The 20,766-nt window shown below is 51.3% G+C and overlaps 1 protein-coding gene across 1 annotated transcript in view; it reads left to right on the forward strand.

Annotated features, from left to right (window-relative positions):
• CSMD1 (CUB and Sushi multiple domains 1) overlaps positions 1-20,766 on the forward strand; it is a gene marked incomplete at its 5' end in the record, with an annotated part of 729,782 nt that overhangs the window by 104,578 nt on the left and 604,438 nt on the right. The window contains one exon of the mRNA XM_079779355.1: positions 3,428-3,540. Coding sequence (XP_079635481.1) covers positions 3,428-3,540 — 113 coding nt within the window. The remainder of the gene's footprint in view (positions 1-3,427; positions 3,541-20,766) is intronic.

A 20,766-nucleotide genomic window follows, 5' to 3' on the forward strand; every position in this document is an offset into this window, starting at 1 on the left:
CCCTGGTTAGGTATAGCAGAGAGCGAGTGGCCTGCAGAGAGAGGCGGCTGCGACCAGGCGGGCAGGGGAGGGCAGGTGATGGAAGCTAGAAGGAGCCGCTCTGCACAACCCCTGGTCTACGGGGTCTGCAACCACCCACAAACCGGCTGTTCCAAGACAGTGCGATGCCACTCAGAGGTCCCCAGGGCCTCAGGAAGAGCATGAGGGAGGTGACCAACAGCCTCCAGCTGCTCATCCGCAGGGAGCCGGGGAGGGAGCCCACCAGCCGGAGATTCCTCATTGTTATGATGGAGTAACGGCTATAAACATTCGACCCTCACACCTAGCTCCCCCAGGTCCTTCAGGATCTAGGAGGGAGGATGAGATCACCTCATCGGCCCACCCCCAGTTCCGAGCCACTGAGGGGGGTCTGTTCCTCTGCCAATAAAATTCCCACCTGTCTCCCATAGACACCGTCTCTCTCTCTCCACTTAGTAACTGACTGGCTTCTTTCTTCAGCATTTATCATTTTTTAAAAATATATTTTTATTAATTTCAGAGAGGAAGGGAGAAGAAGAGAGAGAAAAAACATCCGTGATGTGAGAAAAAATGGATGGGCTGCCTCCTGCACGCCCCCTGCTGGGGATGGAGCCCGCAACCCGGGCCTGTGCCCTGACCAGGAATGGAACCGGGACTTCTTGGTTCCTAGACTGATGCCTGGCCACTGGCACACACTGGCCCGGCATTTATCATTTTTAGGATATAGTTTTGCCCATGATTTGTTACACCTAGGCCTTTATTTTATCTTTTCATGGTTATAAATGCCCTCCGAGCTTCCCCCCTGGTGCCCAGGAGCTCAGCGCCATCGCATAGAAACTCAGCTTTTCCCTACGTGTGTTGTTTCTAGGCGTTTGCTTATTTCCCATAAGCCTATGTGTTAGCTCTGGGAGGTTCCTTCTCGCTCTGTGACCTAGTGTATGTAGATGGTGGTGCCACCTGCTAGTAGGGCAGTTGGATTGCTTCCTTTAGGGTCTGTACACGCTTGTCACTGCTCAGCCTGCTGCACAGCCTTGGATTAAAGTGGTGCGGCCGCCCCGCCGTTGTTGTTGGTCACAGGGTGAGCATGCAGAATGTCACCACGCCGTGTCATGTTGGCGCAGGCTTCCCGTAGACACTGTCAGGTCGGGGCGCGTTCCTCCATGCACATTTCCTAGAAGACCTCTTTGTGATCGGATATTCTTCTGCACTGATTCTGAGTTATCGCGGCCACTGCACTGGTTGATTTTCAAGTACTGGATCATCTGTGCATCCCTGGAATGAACGCCACTTGGTCGTGTGGGCTAACGCTTGCTAGACATGGCTTGTGTCTGCTTTCTGTATTTTGCTAGGGGTGTTTTGCAGGTGTATCTATTAGGTATATCCGTTTATGGGTTTCCTTTGTCACTGTTGGCCTTTAAACAACAGGGCTGTACGTCTCACAGTTCTGGGCACTGGGACGTTCCGGACCCCGGGGCCAGCTGACTCGGGGCTGGGGGAGGGCCACTTCCTGTCTCACACAGGTGGCATCTGCGTGCTGTCTCCCATCACGAGGATCACCTCCCAGCGCCCCCACGGTGGGAGGTTCATCATATGAGTTTTGGGGGAACGTGACCCTTCAGTCCATGGCGGTAGACTTCTCCTAGGAAGCCTCCTGCACCTGGAGATCCTGTTGGGGTAGTTGAGTGGCTGCAGGTTGCTCAGGTTTTCTCCTTCAGAGCGGTGTGTCATGTGGCCTGTTTTCTAAGCAAGTGGCCCCTTCTGGTTAAGCTGACAAATGTATGTGGGTAGTCTTTGTAGCAGAGCCTTGTGGTTGTTGTGTTTTTTTGTTTTGTTTTGTTTTGTCTTTGGTGTTTCTAGTAATATTTGCTATTTTATTCCTGATATCAGATATGTGCATCTTCTCCCACCCCTTCCTTATTTTGTCAGTCTTGCAAAATGTTTGTTGATTTTGTCAATATTTTCAAAGAATTGTCAGTTTTTAAAATCGCTTTTCTCTGTTGCTTTCGATTTTGATTGATTCTGCACTTGTCTTTTCTTTCTCGCCTTCTGTTTGCTTCAGGTTGATTTCATGCTTTCTTCTCTGAGTTCTTGAGATGGGAGCGTGGATTATTAACGTGAGCTTTTCCTCTTTTTTGATGTATTTTTGGTGCTATCTGTCTTTCTCTCAGCCCTGCCTAGCGAGTCCACATGTGGAGGTCTTGCATTTGTTTCCCTCGAGATTCTCTCTTTCTCTGATGCCTGGGTGGCTCAGCCGGGTGCTGGCTAGTGACGGCGAGTGTTCCTTCATGTTTCTCTTCCATCCGTTCCCGTTTTGAGGCTGCAGTCTGCGGAGACTGCAATCAGGTTCAGTGCTGTAGGCGGCATGGCGGCAGGACTTCTACAGTGGGGATGGGGCCCAGGCTGACCTCTAGCGTCGGAGGTTCCGGTTCAGACCAAAGTAACCCACAGGTCTGTGCACAAGCCGCTTGATGAGCAAGTATTAGGGACAATACAAAGTGTAAAGCATCTCTTTGACCTTTCACAAGGCTGTTAACTCGTAAAGGATGATGATGTCATGACGCGTGCTCACGCATTCTGAGTGCTGACTTCACCCTCAGGAACATTTGGAAGTAGATCCAAACCTAGTGACACGTGAAAGACATGCCTTACAATTCAAGAGATGTGTCATGAAATCCAAACATTAACATCGATTCATTTGACCCCTGCTCAAGGTCGTGGTGACTAGTTATGACTGCATGACTGGCATGTTCCCTTTTGGAGAGAAGCTGTGATTGCTTTCCGGGAGAGAGTAAGAATACACACATGACCTATCCCCGTGGTCAGCAAACTCATCAGCCAACAGAGCCAAATACCAACAGCACAACGACTGAAATTTCTTTGGAGAGCCAAATTTTTTAAACTTAAACTTCTTCTAACGCCACTTCTTCAACATAGACTCGCCCAGGACGTGGTATTTTGTGGGAGAGCCACACTCAAGCGGCCAAAGAGCTGCATGTGGCTCGCGAGCCAGCCGCAGTTTGCCGACCACGGACCTATCCGATGAGACAGCCCCATCTCCTAACCTAGGAGGAAGGCAGCACACTCAGAAGCAGGCGCTGTGGCCTCTGGTTTCACGGCGCTCCTGTGAGGAGCCCACAGCATCTTCAGTCCCAGTGTTTTCTTTATGTCACTGGGTTAGGGTATGGCTCCTTCACAAAAGAACATTCTCAAAGGTGGTTTAAGTGGACAAACTCCGGTGACCGGAGATGCTCAATTACCTAGCGATGCCTCGTGCACAGGTCCTGGGATTGTCCAACGGTGTCTCAGATGACTATGCCACTGTGGAAGGAGGAATCGGCTGTGTTCATTCATCAGCTTCAGAGACATGTTCCCACTGGTAACTGCGTCCCTGTGTTTCTCTGAATTGCAGGTTATCGGGGTTCCAGCTGCCCTCCTCCATCGTGAGCTCCGGCTCCATCCTCACGCTGTGGTTCACCACCGACTTCGCTGTGAGCGCCCAGGGGTTCCGAGCCCTGTATGAAGGTAGGACACCCCGTCCACGCACGGTGCCCCCGACGGCTGGGCCGATGGCTCACACCGGTCGCTCTGGGTTACAGGTTTTATTGTGAATGTCAATCTCAGGGGTTTCAATGGCTTACATGTTTGAATTGGGAGCAATGCATTGCAGATTGGAGGATACTATTTGCTACAACTGCCAACATTTTTTTAGAAAAAAGGTGTGTTTACAATTTTCCGTTATTGATAGGACTCTCTTTTTTTTCTTGGAAAAGCGGTTTTTCTTGTGACATAGGGAAGTTTGGAGAAGTCTGAGTTCTAATGGACAGCACCCCTTTACCGTGGAGAATTTATTCTTAATACAGCTGAGTTCTCTTAAAAAGGTTGTTGCATCAGAATACTGACAGTGCTTACATAAAGGGAGTTCTTTTAAGTGAATATTTGTTTTCCAAGTTGAAAGTGTTCATGGAGACGATCATTTTGATTTTACGGTTTGGCCATCGGCAGGCCTCGGGGTTCGGTTTTGTTTGTGCTTGGATTTGTGTCTTGCCCCTTTGGGTGCGTGAAATCGGTTTGGCTGTCACTGAGCAAAGATGCTAAAAGGGTCACAGGGAGGTCGCGCTCTGGGGGAAATGCCGCAGGTGGCCACGGCGCGCTCCGCTAAGAAGCCGAACCCGTGACCCTCTGTGTGTAAACACCAGCGTGGGCCGTGTCAGTTGGTTTCACAAAGAAGTCGTGCCGTTTCTTTCCTGTGTCCCAGGCCGTTATGTTTAACATAAATAAACTCCTGTGAGCTGATGAATGGCTGTGGGTGGGCTGGAGGCCCATCCCTGGCTGCAACGCACACCTTTGACCTCGGATGTTCTCTGGGCTCAGGCACATCTCCGTGTTCCGATGGGGAGAATGGGGTGCGCTCGGCACAAGGCATTCTTCGCGGGAAATAAAATCAGCACGCACTTTCTGCCACGGAGCTCAGCCGCCACGCCATTACCAGAGAACGTAAGGGTGGAATGCCCACTTTGCGCGTGTTTAAACAAACCAATTTGCCCTTTTCTTTAAAGTTTTACGTGGAATAACCCTGAGGACGGCCCAGGGTTCTGGCTTCCGTGTCTCCCGGCCTCGGCGTTTATGCCTCCACTGGCATCCGTGGCCTGAAGGATGGACAATCCCTAAGTAGATCCGGGGCTGTCAGGGATACTGCCTCATTCAGAGAGGAACAGGCTCCTGTAAGATGGACAGCTGCTCTTCTCTTTCACGTTTACTGCATCTCCCACTCCCGAGGCGCCCTAACTTCTCACCATCTCCTTTTACAACGAAGGTGTTTCTGAGGCCGCCTGTGGGTACTGGAAGCCTGGTGTGTCTGATCGGCGTGTGGTATTGGCTGAGAAGGGGACGCAGCGCCTGCATTGGGGAAGCCAGGGCGATGCCCCTCCCCGCCCTGACAAAGCTGGCGCTTGATATGGTGCTCTGCTGGGTTCCTGATCTAAACGCCGTGGCCACGCTGGTGACGAGGGATGGCCAGGTGCGCAGTCCTCCTGAGCCTTCCCGAGCTGCTGCTGCTGGAATTATTGGGTGTCGTGGTGGTTTAGCGAAAAGCCATTGGGGGGATTGTCTCTGCTGGAAAAATCTTTATGAGTTTCTTAAAAAAATACTAGAAAAATGACTTGAAAAGAGAACAGGACCTTAAGTTAAAGGTAGTGTTTTCAAAGCGTGGATATTTGGAAAGGCTATTATTGTAAAATTTGCATTGCGATAGGGACATGAAAAGAATATAGTCTCTCTACAAGTGACTGCAAACTCTGTTTTGAAAGGGAAAAGCTAACCCGAAAGTGCTTTGTCAGCAAAACCTAAATTGCAGAGAGTATTAATATCAGTGTTTTAAACGTATTGCTCAATTAGCTTAAAGGCCTCCCGAGAAAATGAGTGTGTACTGTCTGGAGAAAAACCGTAATGATCGTCTAAACAGAAGAATAAAGAGGAGAGAATTTATCTAGAAGAGAGCAAGCCTCCAGTGTAAGCACCAGCTATGGATATGCAAATCAGCTCCCGCAGTGAATTTAAATACAATACCCAGGCAATGTCACTATAAAAAGTGAGATATTATTATGAACAGTGTGTACAAAATATACCATTTAAACATAATGTAAAGCAGAAACAATGATAATTGGCAGAAAAAAAGTTAAAATACTTTTGGAACCAACACATTGAGTCCTTTTGATGAGTCGGATTTCCTTCTTTCCCATTGATTAGGTTGTACTTGGATGGGATCGCCCCTCACATGATTAATATCAGCCAAATAATACAATGACATGTCGATGTCTTATTCAAGACATTCAAAATAAATTTAATTTATTAAAAAAACTAAATCAGCATTTACAAATATAATTCACTCTACTCCTTAATCTAGTATTATTTTCTTCCAATTAAAAATTAGACTATATTTAATATTATCAGATTGAGATTTAATTTTTCATTTAAATTTATTTGCTTGAATTGGAGAAAATCTTTCAAACCTAAAATCTGCCTGAACACTATACCTTTGGTAAGAAACTTAATCTGGGCACAAACTTTTTAGATTTCTGGCAGTACTTTGGAATAGTTAATATTTACATGAATTATTATTTATACATGGAAATATTAATCTACATAACTAATATGGAAATGGTAAATTGAAATATTCTAATTAATATGTTCAGTCATTGAATTTAACCCTGATAATCAAATGGGAATATTTATAAATTTTACACTAACTTATTAAATATGGAGCCCTTCAGGGTGTTAGTAAGTTTGTAAATTGCTGGTGAAATCAACATATTTTAACCCATAAATATGGAATAATGAAATTGAAGTTAAAAACATAATAGGGTGTTTGTAGTAGTTTATATGCTAGTTTCATGGTTAAACATTATCCTTTATGGTAAACCAAAGGATTCACATACATTTCCTTGGTGAATTTACAGCAGAAAATATTGGGATTGCACCTCATTTGCAGTGAAATGGAGCACTCTCGAAGTTCTGGTATTTGTCTGATAGTGAAGGGCCGTGTACGTAAGTGGGACTTATTTCCCTATTACTGTTTGTTGACCTTCCTTCATCAAGGTCTCAGATACTAAAAAAAAAAAAATATTTATTTTTGTTTATCAAGTTTATGATATAAAAAAGACATGTGGGTCAGAAAACAGGCATGACATGCCAACACATGAGAAGTACTGTCATAGGAACACACATGACAAGGCATGGCCATCGCTGACTGTGAACCTAGAGATGGTGCCCGAGGCACCTGTGGCTCAGCTCCCTCCCGTCCTCCACGTTTGCAAGGGGATCGCTCCTTTCCTCCGCAGCTTGCTCACCAGGGACCTGGCGAACTGAATGCTCGGGCCCCCGGGCATTGATGGTGGAGACTCCCCAGCTCCAGACCCGCGGCACTGGGGTCCGAGGTCTGCTTTACTTCTCCGTGCGGTTCTTGTGTTAGCGCCCATCCTTGTTTCTGTCCTGAATATCCTTCCAAAGGTTTCCTAAGCTATTTGGCACTTTTTATGCATTGACCTTGGGTGACAGTCTAAAAGTTGAGGTTGCAGGCACTGTGTCTCGCCATGTAGGCTGACTTTTTAGGATTTCTCAGGTGAGCCCAGTTTGCTGTGACACTGGTTGGATGTTTCCAGTCTTTGGCGGGAGGCAGAGTGTCTGTGAAATCCGGCTTTTATTTGGATAGGAAGCTCCGCTCCGGGAGGGCGATGAGGCCGGCTTTCCTCGGAGCACCTGCTGGCGGCGCAGGGCGGGCTGCAGGGGGGCTGGCTCTCCGTCCAGCAGCCTCAGAGGCGCCCTGGGGAACGGCAGCCTTTACCAGGCACCGGGATGGAAATCAGATGCGTGTTTGGACATAGAGGCTCGCTTCTGCAATCATCGTTTGGCAAGGCGGAAGGAAGGCTAAATTAGATTCATGTTTAAGGCAAAGCTGATAAGAAACAAAGGAATCTAGTCTCCTTAAATTTTCTTTAAACAGGCTGGCAGACATGGTGTTTAGAAATGGAAACATTTAACCACAAATGTAGACAGTCAAATAATTTTGAACAAAAAGTACTCATTCTACACCCTCAACATTTTTCTTAGCTTCCCAAGGTGCCATCTCTGAATTGATTGGCCTCCAATGTCATGCATGAAATCTATGGGAATCTGGGGCATGAAGATGTCTTTAATGAAGAGAATACTGAGGGCCTATTGAGGGGGGTTTGACGTTACTCAACAGTAACAATGCGCTGTGTCAGAAACTCGTGTTTGCTCCACAACATCCATTAGCGTGAGAAGAACAATTGCCCGTGAAGACGGCTTGGGAGACTCCCTGGCTTAGGAGACGCTCTTCTAACAGTTTTCTCTTTCAAGTGGATTTTTATCTAAAAATTATTCCTACTATCAATCATGACCTATGTTCTGCTTACTGAGGTTATATGTGTCCTTGTGGGTGATAGGAAGAAAGAAAGGCAGATACATAAATGATAGATAGATAGATAGATAGATAGATAGATAGATAGATAGAAAGATAGATGATAGGTAGGTAGATAGGTAGATAGGTAATGATTGAAGATAAATGAGAGATACATGATGTGCCTAGAATGGTATAAACTCATATACATTTTGTTATTAAATCCTCAAATGATATCTACCAGTGAAGTAAAATTACCTAATATTATCAGTTAGAGAACGCAAGGGAGTGACTACAGCAATGTAAATTGCCCGGAGCTCATAGCTAATAACTAGCTGGTAAGTACTGAAAGCAGCAATTAAACACAAGCCCGTCTTTTCTCAGAAGTTGTCATCTTAACCAATCCCTATATATCCTTTCACATCCTTGTTTATTTGTGTATACACAGATATGCCAATACACACATAACTACATGCATATGTGTGCCTGTGCATACACACAGGTAATTACATCTAAGATGCACACGCCTGGGCATATGTGGTTATGTAAGTGAGCACACAGATCTGGCCCTTCATTCTCCCTCTCGTTCATCACTGAGCGTCGCTGAGCGCCTGCCAGGCCCAGTGCTGGAGCGGGGAGGAGAGGTGCGGACCTGCGGGGCAGGGGAAGGACGGCCGGGGAAGGTGGCAGTGTGAGGAGTGAAACTGGTGCCAATGGCAGGAACGGCGTCGGACAAGCTCAGGGACCAGAGGGACATGGGGTCTGCGAGAGGACAGGGTCAGTGCGGGCTGTGTCCCAGAGCCTCTCGGAGCTCGCCCTGCTGCGTGCTGCTCGGCGTGGGTGCTGGGTGGGTCCTGCAGCGGACACGTCTCCCGGCACCTCTGGGTGAGGAAGGGTCAGGGCGGGGCCTGGGACAGACCAGTGGCCGCCCTGGAGGACAGGAGCAGTGGGGGCAGGAGGCGGGCAGAGGAGAGGAAGCAGGAGGGAGGGAGCGTGGCGGGCGCAGAGGGACCTGCTCTCTGAGAGGCCAGGCCCGGCCCTGTGACCCCCTCAGGGTCACGGTCAGGGGGTGGCGGCTTCCTCCATGAGCGAGAGCAGTGCCGCTGAGGCCGTGAGGACAGGCTGCCCGAGTCCCTGCTGCGTTCCAGTTTGCCCGCCGCCCGCATCACAGCCCTGTCGCCGCCGCCTGCGCTTCGTGGCTGTGGTGTCCGCCCCGTGAGCAGAGAGCTGCGGGCGGCCCTGGATTCGGCGCCTTCAGGTCAGCCTCCAGCGGGCAAGTGCACTGTGGGCGTCCTTCTCCCGGCACCTGGAGGGTGGCGAGGGGCGCCCAGAAAACACGAACCCTTGGGGTCCGGCACAGAGTAAATTTTCAAAAATATTTTTGAGTCCTAGCCAGTGTGGCCCAGTGGATAGAGCAGCGGCCTGCGGACTGACGGGTCCCAGGTTCGATTCCGGTCAAGGGCATGTGCCTTGGTTGCGGGCTCAGTCCCTGGTAGGGGGCGTGCAGGAGGCAGCCGATCAATGACTCTCATCATTGATGTTTCTATCTCCCTCCCTCTCCCTCCCTCCCTCCCTCTCTGAAAGCAATAAATATATATTTTAAAAAAAAATTTGATAAAAAATCTGCACTCAGCCCCGACTTGCCTGCACCCCCGTGGTTGGCATTTCTTCCCCTGGGAACCCGAAGGGGAAACGCGCCGCAGAGAATGCTGCGCAGCCGACTTCCTCTCTGATCCCTGTGCCTTCTGGTCCAGAAACCTATAAAAGCAGGGAAAGGACTTCAGAACAAGCAGGTCACAGGGTCCCCGGGGGCACGAGCCCCCCTCTTCACAACCCAGACTCCACAGGGGTCAGCATTAACCTGGGAAGCATCTGCTGCCTCAGTTCAGTTACATTCATTTCATGGCTGCACCTGGCTGGCAGCTCCATGGGCTGGTGGGCTGACCTTCCCTCCCAGGTCTCACTAATCAGTGATGGCGAACCTATGACACGTGTGTCAGCACTGACACGCGTAGCCATTTCTGGTGACACGCGGCCGCATGCCAAGGATGAAACATTTGCTGCTCCTGAGGATGAAACATTCGCGACTAGAGTCTTGGAGTTAGTTTTTTCCTCAAAGTGACACACTACCCGAGTTATGCTCAGTTTTTTGGCGAAGTTCGACACACCAAGCTCAAAAGGTTGCCCATCACTGCTCTAAGTGATGAGCTGGGTGGGCGGGGCTTCCCTCGGGTGGGCGGGGCCTCTTTCCAGCATGGGCGGGGCTTCCTCCTGGGCCACTTCACTGGATGTATTCCGCATTTCCCTCCCGCACATCCCTCCCGCAGCATTTTCTTTTCTCTAACATCCGTGAATCTGGATTTAAAAAAAGGGCAGCTAGATTATTACCCTTCAAGCTCAAAGCTCTATTTAGAATGTCAGCCCTGATTTCTTTCTTCCTGGAATCGATTATCCAAACCCAACCTGCATTAGAGCGTGGGCCACGGGGGACACGCCTGGCAGGAGAGGAGCCCCCTCTGAAGAAAGGCGCGGCGGGGAGCTGTGCACGGAGGGCGTGTAGCGTGCCCGTCACTCAGCTTGGGTCCCACAGCGTTACTGAAGCTGAAACCAGCGGGAGCGCCCAGCATTAGGTTCCTCTTGGCCTTGGCCGTCCAGGGGGAGCCGGGAGGGCGCCCTGGCGGACAGCACTTTCTGTCTGCAGCCACAGAGCCGCTGGCCTCAGCCGGCCTCCACCCGGCTCCGTGTCTCTCTGTCCCGATGGCAGATGGTCAACGGCAGGCGCATCGGAACCCCTCGGAAAGGAGTCCAAAGGACTCCTGAAAACACTTATTGCCGCTAGAGACGTCGCCGTGAACGTCTCCAAAGCCCGGGCATGAGAGAAACGGGGGGTCCCTCCTGAAAGGTCAGCCCTAAGGTACCAAACAAGGGGTCCACGCAGAGCGGTGCCGCGGCCCCATGACGGGGGTCGGCCAGTCCACAAGGTGTGGCAGCGTCACCTCTGACGAAAGGAGAACAGACCACAGGAGAGCGGAGGGTGAGCCCTGCAGCCACGGAGCCGGGAGGCCAGGGAAGCTCAGCCCCGAGCTGGAGTCCTAGGGACCAGTGGGCAGCATCCCAGTGTGGGGGCGGGTGTGGGTGCGGGTGCATGTGTGGGTGCGGGTGCGGGTGCGGGTGCGGGTGCTGGTGCGGGTGTGGGTGTGGGTGCGGGTGCGGGTGTGGGTGTGGGTGCGGGTGCGGGTGTGGGTGTGGGTGTGGGTGTGGGTGCGGGTGCGGGTGCGGGTGCATGTGCGGGTGCGGGTGCGGGTGTGGGTGTGGGTGTGGGTGCGGGTGTGGGTACGGGTGCGGGTGCGGGTGTGGGTGTGGGTGCTGGTGCGGGTGCGGGTGCTGGTGCGGGTGCGGGTGCTGGTGCGGGTGTGGGTGTGGGTGTGGGTGTGGGTGCTGGTGTGGGTGTGGGTACGGGTGCGGGTGCGGGTGTGTGTGCGGGTGTGGGTGCTGGTGTGGGTGTGGGTACGGGTGCGGGTGCAGGTGTGTGTGCGGGTGCAGGTGTGTGTGCGGGTGTGGGTGTGGGTGCGTAGAGCCCACCCTCCTCATCCCGGTCCCCTACTCTGGAACCTGACTGCCTGAATTTGGGTCAGAGACAATCTCAGTGCCTGTGACACTGTGAGGTCCTCGGGGTGATTTCGAATGGAAGTGTGTTTTATTTGGGGGCGTTCTCCAGGGTTTTGTCACCAATGAGGTCAGGTGACTTCTGCCGATGGAGGATCTGCGCTCTGCACGCCTGCATGAGGGCCTGGCGTGTCCTTTGCTCTGATCCCCGTCGCTCAGCTGGCTTCTTATCGCTGTTTGGGTTTCGTGTGCGAGCACGCAGCCTTCGGGGCCCCGCTGGCCTCACACAAGAACGGAACATGCCATCAGCAGACACAGCCCCATGTCTTACCAACGTGACGCGGATTGTAGGTCTTGGCTGTGTGAGCGTGATGACCGCGCATTGACCCGAGCGATGAGCCTGCTGACTGGGCACCAGGAAATGTGGCTCCCGAAGCAGCAGGAGGGTCATTCCCACTGAGTCCACCCTTTCTCTCGGCCACACACCAACTCGCATGCAAGTGCACGCACCCCTCATGACCTTGCTGCGAACGGCTGTCCTTCACGCGCCCTCGTAAGAAAACGCTGTCTTCTCTGTGCTAACACTACCACCCAGACCTAGTGTTGGTCCCGTATGTTTGGAACAATCATGATGTCCATGGTACATGAAAGTGAAGACATGTAGGATGACCCCATTGCAATCAACATATGTTTAAAAGTGATACTTGTGTAAGTAGCTAGAGACACCTATGTGTGTTCTCATGTATATGTTCGCACACACATATGCAAGTACTCAGAAAAGGGCCGGGGGGGCGGGGGGACCTGAACTGTTCATCTACGGTACTTCGGGGCAGAATTGCATGATGAGGAGGAGGATTGTTTCGCCTTTCTTTGAATAATTGCTTTATTTCACTGGTTGCCATGAGCGTTGAAAATATCCGATAATGAGCATCATAAGGAGACGTTCCTAAAGATGATGCGGGAATCAGTGAGCCTAAAGGATCCCCGGCTCTTCCTAGAAGCTGGGAAGTGAAACCAAGTGCTGAAATGTCTCTCAATGTTGTTTCCACGCCTGTCCCTGAGCCCCAGCCCCGCAGCCGGAACCCGGGGAACGGTGTGTTCCCGAGTGCTCCCCCCAGGAAAGCAGCAGTCCGCTACGGGGACGCAGGCCGGCGGCTCCCCGGAAAAGGCCTGCAAAGTCCCAGTCAGAACAGAGAGTGCTGGCTCCTGCCTGCCCAGCGGTTAGCCCCATGCCAAGGAGCCGTGGCTGCATTTCATAATGTTTTTCCTCCTGGCCAGATTTCAAGTTTTATCCTTTGTACCTACTCATCTCCCAACGTTTTTTCCTAACTGTTCATTGATTTTGTTTTCTCAATAATAGCCTGTGTCATAGACAAATTACTCCAGGCTTATATGCATATGCATTCGGTAATAATCTCAGGTAACGTTTGGAAAAAAAGCGGTTATTATTCAAAGTGAACTTTTATAAGCAAAAATGATGAGATGGAGCGATTGATTTTCACAGCCTCCCTCCTGCTCTCGGCTGTCAGCTGTCCTTGCTGAGGGGCACGCTGAGTGACTACAGAGCAGATGCCCTCTCCGTTTCAGCGCCCGTAGCCTCCGCTGCCCAGCTTGGGCACTGGACAGGACCGGGCTGGAGGAACGAATAAGTCACCTGTTTGCATGTGGACGAGGGCGTGGTTCTGAGGTCTGGGTAGCCCAGTGTGGGGGGCGAGGACCTCAGCCAGGGACTGGTCCCCTCTGGGAACGGGATTGGAAGGACACACGGGTGACAGCAGGCAGGGGGACAGGCGTCATTCCGAACAAAGCAGCCAGCAACCGGTTGATCAGGGGCACCTTATACACATGCTCAACCGCAGGAGGCCCGGGCCAGTTCCCGACGCTAGCGCCACATGCACGTATGCAGGTTACATGGGTGCGCGTTATTGCCTAGACTGTGCCCTTGCGTGTCACACGGCAGAGCAGCCTTTAACAGAGCCACACTGCTGTGTCGCCCTCCCCATGCGTGGGCATGGCAAGAGGCCTTGAACATCCGCCGTACCCTGGTCAGGGCCCCGCCATCCAGCTTCCCCATCCCTATGTGCGTGACCCCTGGACACGTTACCACGTGTTGGTGGCATCCGGTTCTTCATTGTAAAGTGAAGCGTGAACAGGACCTCCCTCCATGTGGTCACGGGACTAGAGATGACGCGGCGGGGACTGTCTGGCTCAGTGGCTGGTGCAGGGGACTTGGAATTTGCTCTCCGGTTCTGCCGTGAGACGCTGGCCTCCCTGAGCATTGGGCGTGAGGTCCCCCCGCCTTGAGCGTCCCGGAGCGCTGGCCTTCGGCGCCAGCCTCCGTCGTGAGCTAGTGTCCTCTCTGCCGTCGCATCCTTCCTGCCGCCCCTGTGCCCGCCTCCAGCCCACCTGCTCTCGCTTCGGATCGCTCCTTCTCTGTTTCCGTCGTTAAGGAAAAGCCACCCAGCCCGGGAGATTCTGTTTTTCTCAGTGAGACCGGGGAGCCGGATTCATGCCCGACCCTGCACGGGACTGTGGTTCACGGCTGGCTGGCGAGCAGCTGCACGTGCTGGGTCGGGTGACCTTGTGGATTTGCTCCAACCTCAGCTCGGCAGGCCCTCTCCTGCTGTTTAGTTTTTGATTAGTTCACTCTTTATTCTGACATAACAGGAATACAGGATAGAGCTCTCCAAGGAGAAGCGAAACGGCATTTTTACATTTGCGTCTGGTTACAGATGGTTCGTTTGAGGTAAGACCAGGGGTGTGAAAGGTGAGGTGGGTCAGGATTGGGGAAAGGAGAAACCCAGGCGAACGCGAGGACCAAAGTGCAAGGACCCGAGAAAGCGGTAGGAGGGGAACATCCAAGATTTAAATCGGGCAGCGGGTGGGGCTCAGTGGTCACAGGAACCAGGAGGTCACGGTTTGATTCCCGGTCAAGGGCACACGCCTGGGTTGCGGGCTCGATCCCCAGTGTGGGGCGTGCAGGAGGCAGCTGATCCATGATTCTCTCTCATCTTTGATGTTTCTATCTCTTTCTCCCTCTCCCTTCCTCTCCGAAATCAATAGAAATATATATATTTTTAAAAGATTTGAATCAGGATACAAATATATTACAATATGAAGATGTTTTAAAATCCTTTTAGTTCTGGACAGAATCAGAGACACGCCCCCTCTCAGGGGAGCCTCAGGAGGCACCCCGCTGCCCAGCCCTCGCGGGGGCTGCCCACTGCGCTCGGTGGACCCACGCCTCCTCCCGTGGCCGCCCTCAGGACACTCGTGTGGAAGCCACGTCCTGCCTCGCAGAACCGCTGCCCAGAGGTCCATGTGCTCTGCACAGGACCCGCACCACTGAGCTCAGCCATGTGCCTCTCCTCGATCATCCACAGAAACAAGTCACGTTTGTACAGAGTCATCGGATCCAAGGAGGTGGGGTCAGGGCACTTATATTGTGATTATCTACACTAATAAAAGAGAAACATGCAAATTAACCGTCATTCCGCTACACCCACAAGCCTCGCCCACCAGCCAATCAGGAGCGAGTATGCGAATTAACCCAACCAAGATGGCAGTGGCCACAGAGCTGGAGCAAGCAAGAGGCTTGGGTTGCCCCGGCGATGGAGGAAGCCAAGCTTCCCACCCACCCTGGCCAGCCCTGGCCTCCGCTCTAGGCTACAAAGTTTCAATTATAGAAGATAAATAAATCCTAGATACTTGCTTCCAGCAGGCCCTGGCCTCCGCTCAAGGAGATGCTAAAAAAAAAAAAAGAAAAAGAAAAAGAAGAGGCTGGGACCTTGGGTTGCCGGGGGGTGATCAGGCCAGGATGGGATGGCAGGGGCCATTGGGGGTGAGCAGGCCGTCAGTGGGGGTCAGTTGGGGGTGATCAGGATAGCGGGGGGGCAGTTTGGAGTGAGCATGCCAGCAGGGGGCAGTTGGAGGTGAGCAGGCCAGTGGGGAGGTAAGGTGAGGGCGAGCAGGCCAGCAGGGGGGGCAGTTGGGGGTGAGCAGGCTGTCATGGGGGGCAGTTGGGGGTGACCAGGCTGGTGGTGGGCATTTGGGGGCGAGCAGACCGGCGGTGAAGAGAGGGCAAGGCTGGCCCGAAGGTCCAGAACTCGAGAGACACGGCATCTTTGGATGAGGGAAGGGACCTGCTCAGGGAACTAATGGTTTGAAATCAGGTACATTTTTAGAAAAACACACACACACGTGTAATTTAAAATAACGTTCCGGCCCAGTATCCATACCATTTGGCATCCTTATGGGGAACGCCAGCTGTAGTGGTATTTTGGGGTTCTCCGGGGCCCCTGTCATGTTATCCTTGTAGATGCCATTGGAAGAGTTTTAATGACAGATTTCCAGACACCCGCATCTGGGTGTGTTTGAAAAGGATGCGAGTCCTGACTCCGTACTCTGTGTCGGAAACCATGCGAAGGGGTTGTCTTACCCTCCAGGTTGAGGAATGTTTTGAACAAACAGGAAGTGATCACGTGTCCCTCCAGCTTCCAGCAGAAGCTTCCTGCGGAGCTGAGAGCTTCCCCCTGCAGGCCCTGCCTCATCCTGTCCCTCCTCGCCGCCAGCACCGCGTCCGCGGGCTCAGGCCGCAGCCACTCAGACTGGAGGGAAGGGGAGTCCTTCCATCTCACGAGGCCTCCCTTGTGCAGTACTTTCGGGACACGCCCTCAATCCTTCCCTCACGAGGACGGGGGTGCCCACAATGGGGTGCTCTGGGGAGGAACCTTAAAATAGTAGCAGTTCAAAACACTCCGTGCCCTTATAATCGTGAAAGAAAACTTTTTAAATTAGAAGTATTCTGACATTAATTGGTGGCTATAAATTTTGTCTGATTACATGTAATCTGTAGACACATGTCCCTGGTCAAGGTTTTTCCATTCATCTATTTATGATGCATTCTAAAACATCAGCTTGTGGATCAAGGGGGAGGGGGATGGTGAGGAAAATAAGACATTTTTGGGGGAGAGACCAGCAGCCTGGCTCTGTACCTAGTTCGTCAGTAGCCCTAATGCACATTCCTGTTAGCCGAGAGCAGTGGTCGGCAAACTCATTAGTCAACAGAGCGGCAAACCGCGGCTCGCAAGCTGCATGTGGCTCATGAGCCGCAGTTTGCAGACCACTGGCCTAGTGTCTAGTCACTGCCCCTTCCTTAATTATCTGGTCCTGCAAGACCTGTTTACCGAAACACTCCCATGTTACAGAGGCCATAAACCATGAGCCATACACAACCCCCGGAGGGGTTATCAGCGCTGGCGCCCGGCCAGGCCTTTAGGTGTGGTCTCACGGCCCCCATCCAACACGGGGCTTTTCACAAAGCCCGCGAAAGGCCCGAAGTCTGATCCTTATTTGGGGGGACAAAGAAACAAAGGGTATAAAGGGAGAACCTCCTCCATATTGGGGCTCAGGATTTGGACACAGGCCCCCCTGAGTCACGCTGCTAGCACATCTGGAAATGCATGGGTTTTTCCTGTATCTCTGGGAACACCTGCGTATTTTTCGGTCGCCTGGTAAATTCTGTAACAATAATCGTGAAAGAAAACTTTTTTAATTAGACAGAAGTATTCTGACATTAATTTGTGGTTATAAATTTTGTATGATTACATGTAATTTCCAGACACATGTCCCCGGTAAAGGTTTTCCCATTCATCTCTTTATGATGTATTCTAAAACATTTGCATTTTTATAGTTGAATTGAGGGATTAATGTGAAAATATGTTAATATCTATTTCCTCATTTTATATTGACACAATTCCTAGCATAATTTTAGGATAAGTGATGTATTTTTGTCTGGTTTATTGCAAAAAAAAATGATGAGCACTCGGGCTGTTTCCCGATCTTGACTATTATGAATAGTGCTTCTATGAACATTGGGGTGCATACATTCTTTCTGATGGATGTTTTAGAATTTTTAGGATGTATTCCTAGAAGTGGGAGCACTGGGTCAAATGGGAGCTCCATTTTTAGTTTTTTGAGGAAACTCCATACTATTTCCCACCATGGCTGCCCCAGTCTGCATTCCCACCAGCAGTGCAGGAGGGTTCCTTTTTCTCCGCATCCTCGCCAGCACTTGTCATTTGTTGGTTTGCTGATGATAGCCATTCTGACAGGTGTGAGGTGGGACCTCATTGTCGTTTTAATTTGCATCTCTCGGATGTCTCTAGGCCTTCTGTATGTCCTCTTCGGAGAAGTGTCTATTCAGGTCCTCTGCCCACTTTTTAATTGGATTGTCTTCCTGTTGTTGAGTTGTGTGAGTTCTTTATATATTTTGAAATCAACCCCCTGTCAGGTGCATCACTGGGCAATGTGCTTTCTCATGCAGGGAGCTCCCTTCTCGTTTTGCTGATGATTTCTCTTGCTGGGCAGAAGCTTGTTATCGTGACGTGGTCCCATTTGTTCATTTCCTCCTAGATTCTTTGCCCTAGGACCGTGGTCTGCAAACTGCGGCTCGCGAGCCACATGCGGCTCTTTGGCCCGTTGAGTGTGGCTCTTCCACAAAATACCACGGCCTGGGCGAGTCTATGTTGAAGAAGTGGCATTAGAAGAAGTTTAAGTTAAAAAAATTTGGCTCTCAAAAGAAATTTCAATCGTTGTACTGTTGGTATTTGGCTCTGTTGACTAATGAGTTTGCCGACCATGGCCCTAGGAGATGTATTAGCAAACATCTTGCTATGAGAGATGTCTGTGATTTTTCTGCCTATGGTTTCCTCTAGGATTTTTATGGTTTCATTTAAGACTATTATCCATGTTGAGTTTATTGTGCGTGGTTTAAGTTGGTGGTCTAGTTTCGTTTTTTTGCATGCGCCTGTCCAGTGTCCCCAGCACCATTTATTAAAGAGAGTATCTTGACTCCATTGTGTGCTCTTGCCTCCTTGGTCAAATATGAACTGCGCGAAGTGGCTTGGGTCGATTTCTGGGATCTCTGTTCTGCTCCATTGGTCTATGTGCCTGTTCTTGTGCCAAGACCGGGCTGTTTGATTCCAGTGGCTTTGTAATACAGCTTGATATCTGGTGTTGTGATCCTCCCAAATTTGTTCCTCTTCCTCAAGATCGCTGAGGCTATTTGGGTTCTTTTTTTAGTTCCATATACATTTTTAGAGCATTTGTTCTAGATCTGTGCAATATGCCGCTGCTATCTTGGTGTCTGTCTGCATGTTTTAAACCACTGCTTACACAGCGCACACCTCTGTGTTCCTTGAGAGTGACACGTATGTCGGTGGTGTGGTGTCTCACACAGTCCCCGAGCCACCGACTGGGCTCCGCACCCAGCTTTCACAGGTATGTGTTGGTGTCATGAGGACAATGGTTTACATTTTCCCCTGAAATATGTTTTGAGGGACAAGAGAGGAGAGAGGAGCTAAAAACAGAGTTTGCTGCCCTGGCCGGTTTGGCTCAGTGGATAGAGCCTTGACCTGTGGACTAAAGGGTCCCGGGTTCGATTCTGGTCAAGGGGCACATGCCTAGGTTGCGGGCTCGATACACAGTAGGGGGCGTGCAGGAGGCAGCCGATCAATGATTCTCTCTCATCATTGATGTTTCTCTCTCTCTTTACCTCTCCTCCCTTTCTCTCTGAAATCCATAAAAATATATTTTTAAAAATAAAATAAAATAAAAACAGAGTTTGCAGAAGACGACCAGCCGCCTGTGGGATTTCCTGTCTCGGGCCCCAGGGGAGGGCTGCACTAATGACCTAACAGACAGCAGCGTCCCACACAGCGAAGGGGGTTCCGCCCAGAGCTCCCTTCCCTTCGTGAATTCTCGCGCTGGGAGCTAAGATCAGGGCACTGGCCATGGCAACACGGAGCTGGGGGAGAGCCACGCCGCGGCCACGGCAGCCACGGCTTGCGGGCCCAGGAGGAGTGCAGAGGGCCTGGCCGAGGCGGGATGTGCTAAGGGCCCCGCAGCCAAGGGCAGCTGGGGCAGCGGGGAGATGCTCATGGATCTCAAGGGAGACCAGGAGCAATAGGATGGGATCTGGCTGGTACCCAGGGCAGAGAGCAACCGGGGGTACAGCCACACGCCAGGGCAAGGAGGAGGGAACGGGGAAACACTGCTGCTGGCCCGGGATGCCCTAGCCTTGGCGCGTCTCCATTCCCTGAAGCCACTGGGAACCTCTGAGGATTGGGCCACAGTCGCTGCCCAGGCAGTAGCTGGGCTCTGCCGGCTGCGGGGCCCAGGGCCCAGCACACAGAGGCGGGACTTCGTTCCCCAGAGGAAAGGCGTTCTCACCAGAGCCCGCTGTGCCCAGACCTTGGCTGTGGGGAGAAGTGGACTTGATCCCTGGGCCTTTACCTTCTAGTCTCAGGTTCCGGATTCTCCATTGACCAGACAACACCCAGGGGCTTTTCTGGTGAGTCATATTTTTAAAATATATTTTTACTGATGTCAGAGAGGAAGGGAGAGGGAGAGAGAGAGGGAATAATCAATGAGAGAATCATGGATCGGCTGCCTCCGGCGTGCCCCCTACTGGGGACCGAGCCCAAAACCCACGCCTGTGCCCTGACCCGGAATCGAACTGTGACCTCCTGGTTCATAGGCTGATGCTCAACCCACTGAGCCACCGCGGCCAAGTGGGAGTCCTATTTTGTACTTGATCTAACTCTGCGTCAGGATTTGGAGTAAGAACATGGGAGAATATGAGTTGGCAGCTGTCATCCTGACTATAAAGAGAAACCTGCGGTTTTTGAAGTATGTTTTCAAAGCCCAGGTTTTCATCCCCCTCGGCGCCCCGGTCCTCTCTCAATACGTTGCATGAATGTGTCCATTTGGGCTGTGATAGAGTGCCGTTGCCTCAAAGCCGCCTCCTGGGGAAATATTTTAATTGATGCAGGCTTTCATCGTTAGTCATTGTGAGTAGTGTTTCCTATTAAATCCTTGAAAAACCCTACTAAGCGTTCAGTATATGTCCCCCAGCTTGTATTTGTAGCCTCACTGCGCGTTGTGAAGACGAGCTCGCGCGAGGAGGTGGTCAGGGCACGGTGACCTGAAGCAGGCAGGTCTCTCGTTATGTAGGCAGAGGCCAGCCTGACACTTCGTTTGGAATCATAAATACTTTGAATTATTATTTAGCAAAAAACAGAGGGGAAAATGTGTGCCACTGAATGTAGGCTGACGTACCACTTAGCGTACAGTTTTCAAAGAATCCGTGTCGGACATTAGAGTTACCACATTGTACAATAACCTGCCCCGCAGCCTGGGTGACAGGAGTGGAGACATGCGTTATT

This window comes from Cnephaeus nilssonii (assembly GCF_951640355.1).
Source record: "Cnephaeus nilssonii genome assembly, chromosome: 8".
NCBI classification, from domain to species: Eukaryota; Metazoa; Chordata; class Mammalia; order Chiroptera; family Vespertilionidae; genus Cnephaeus; species Cnephaeus nilssonii.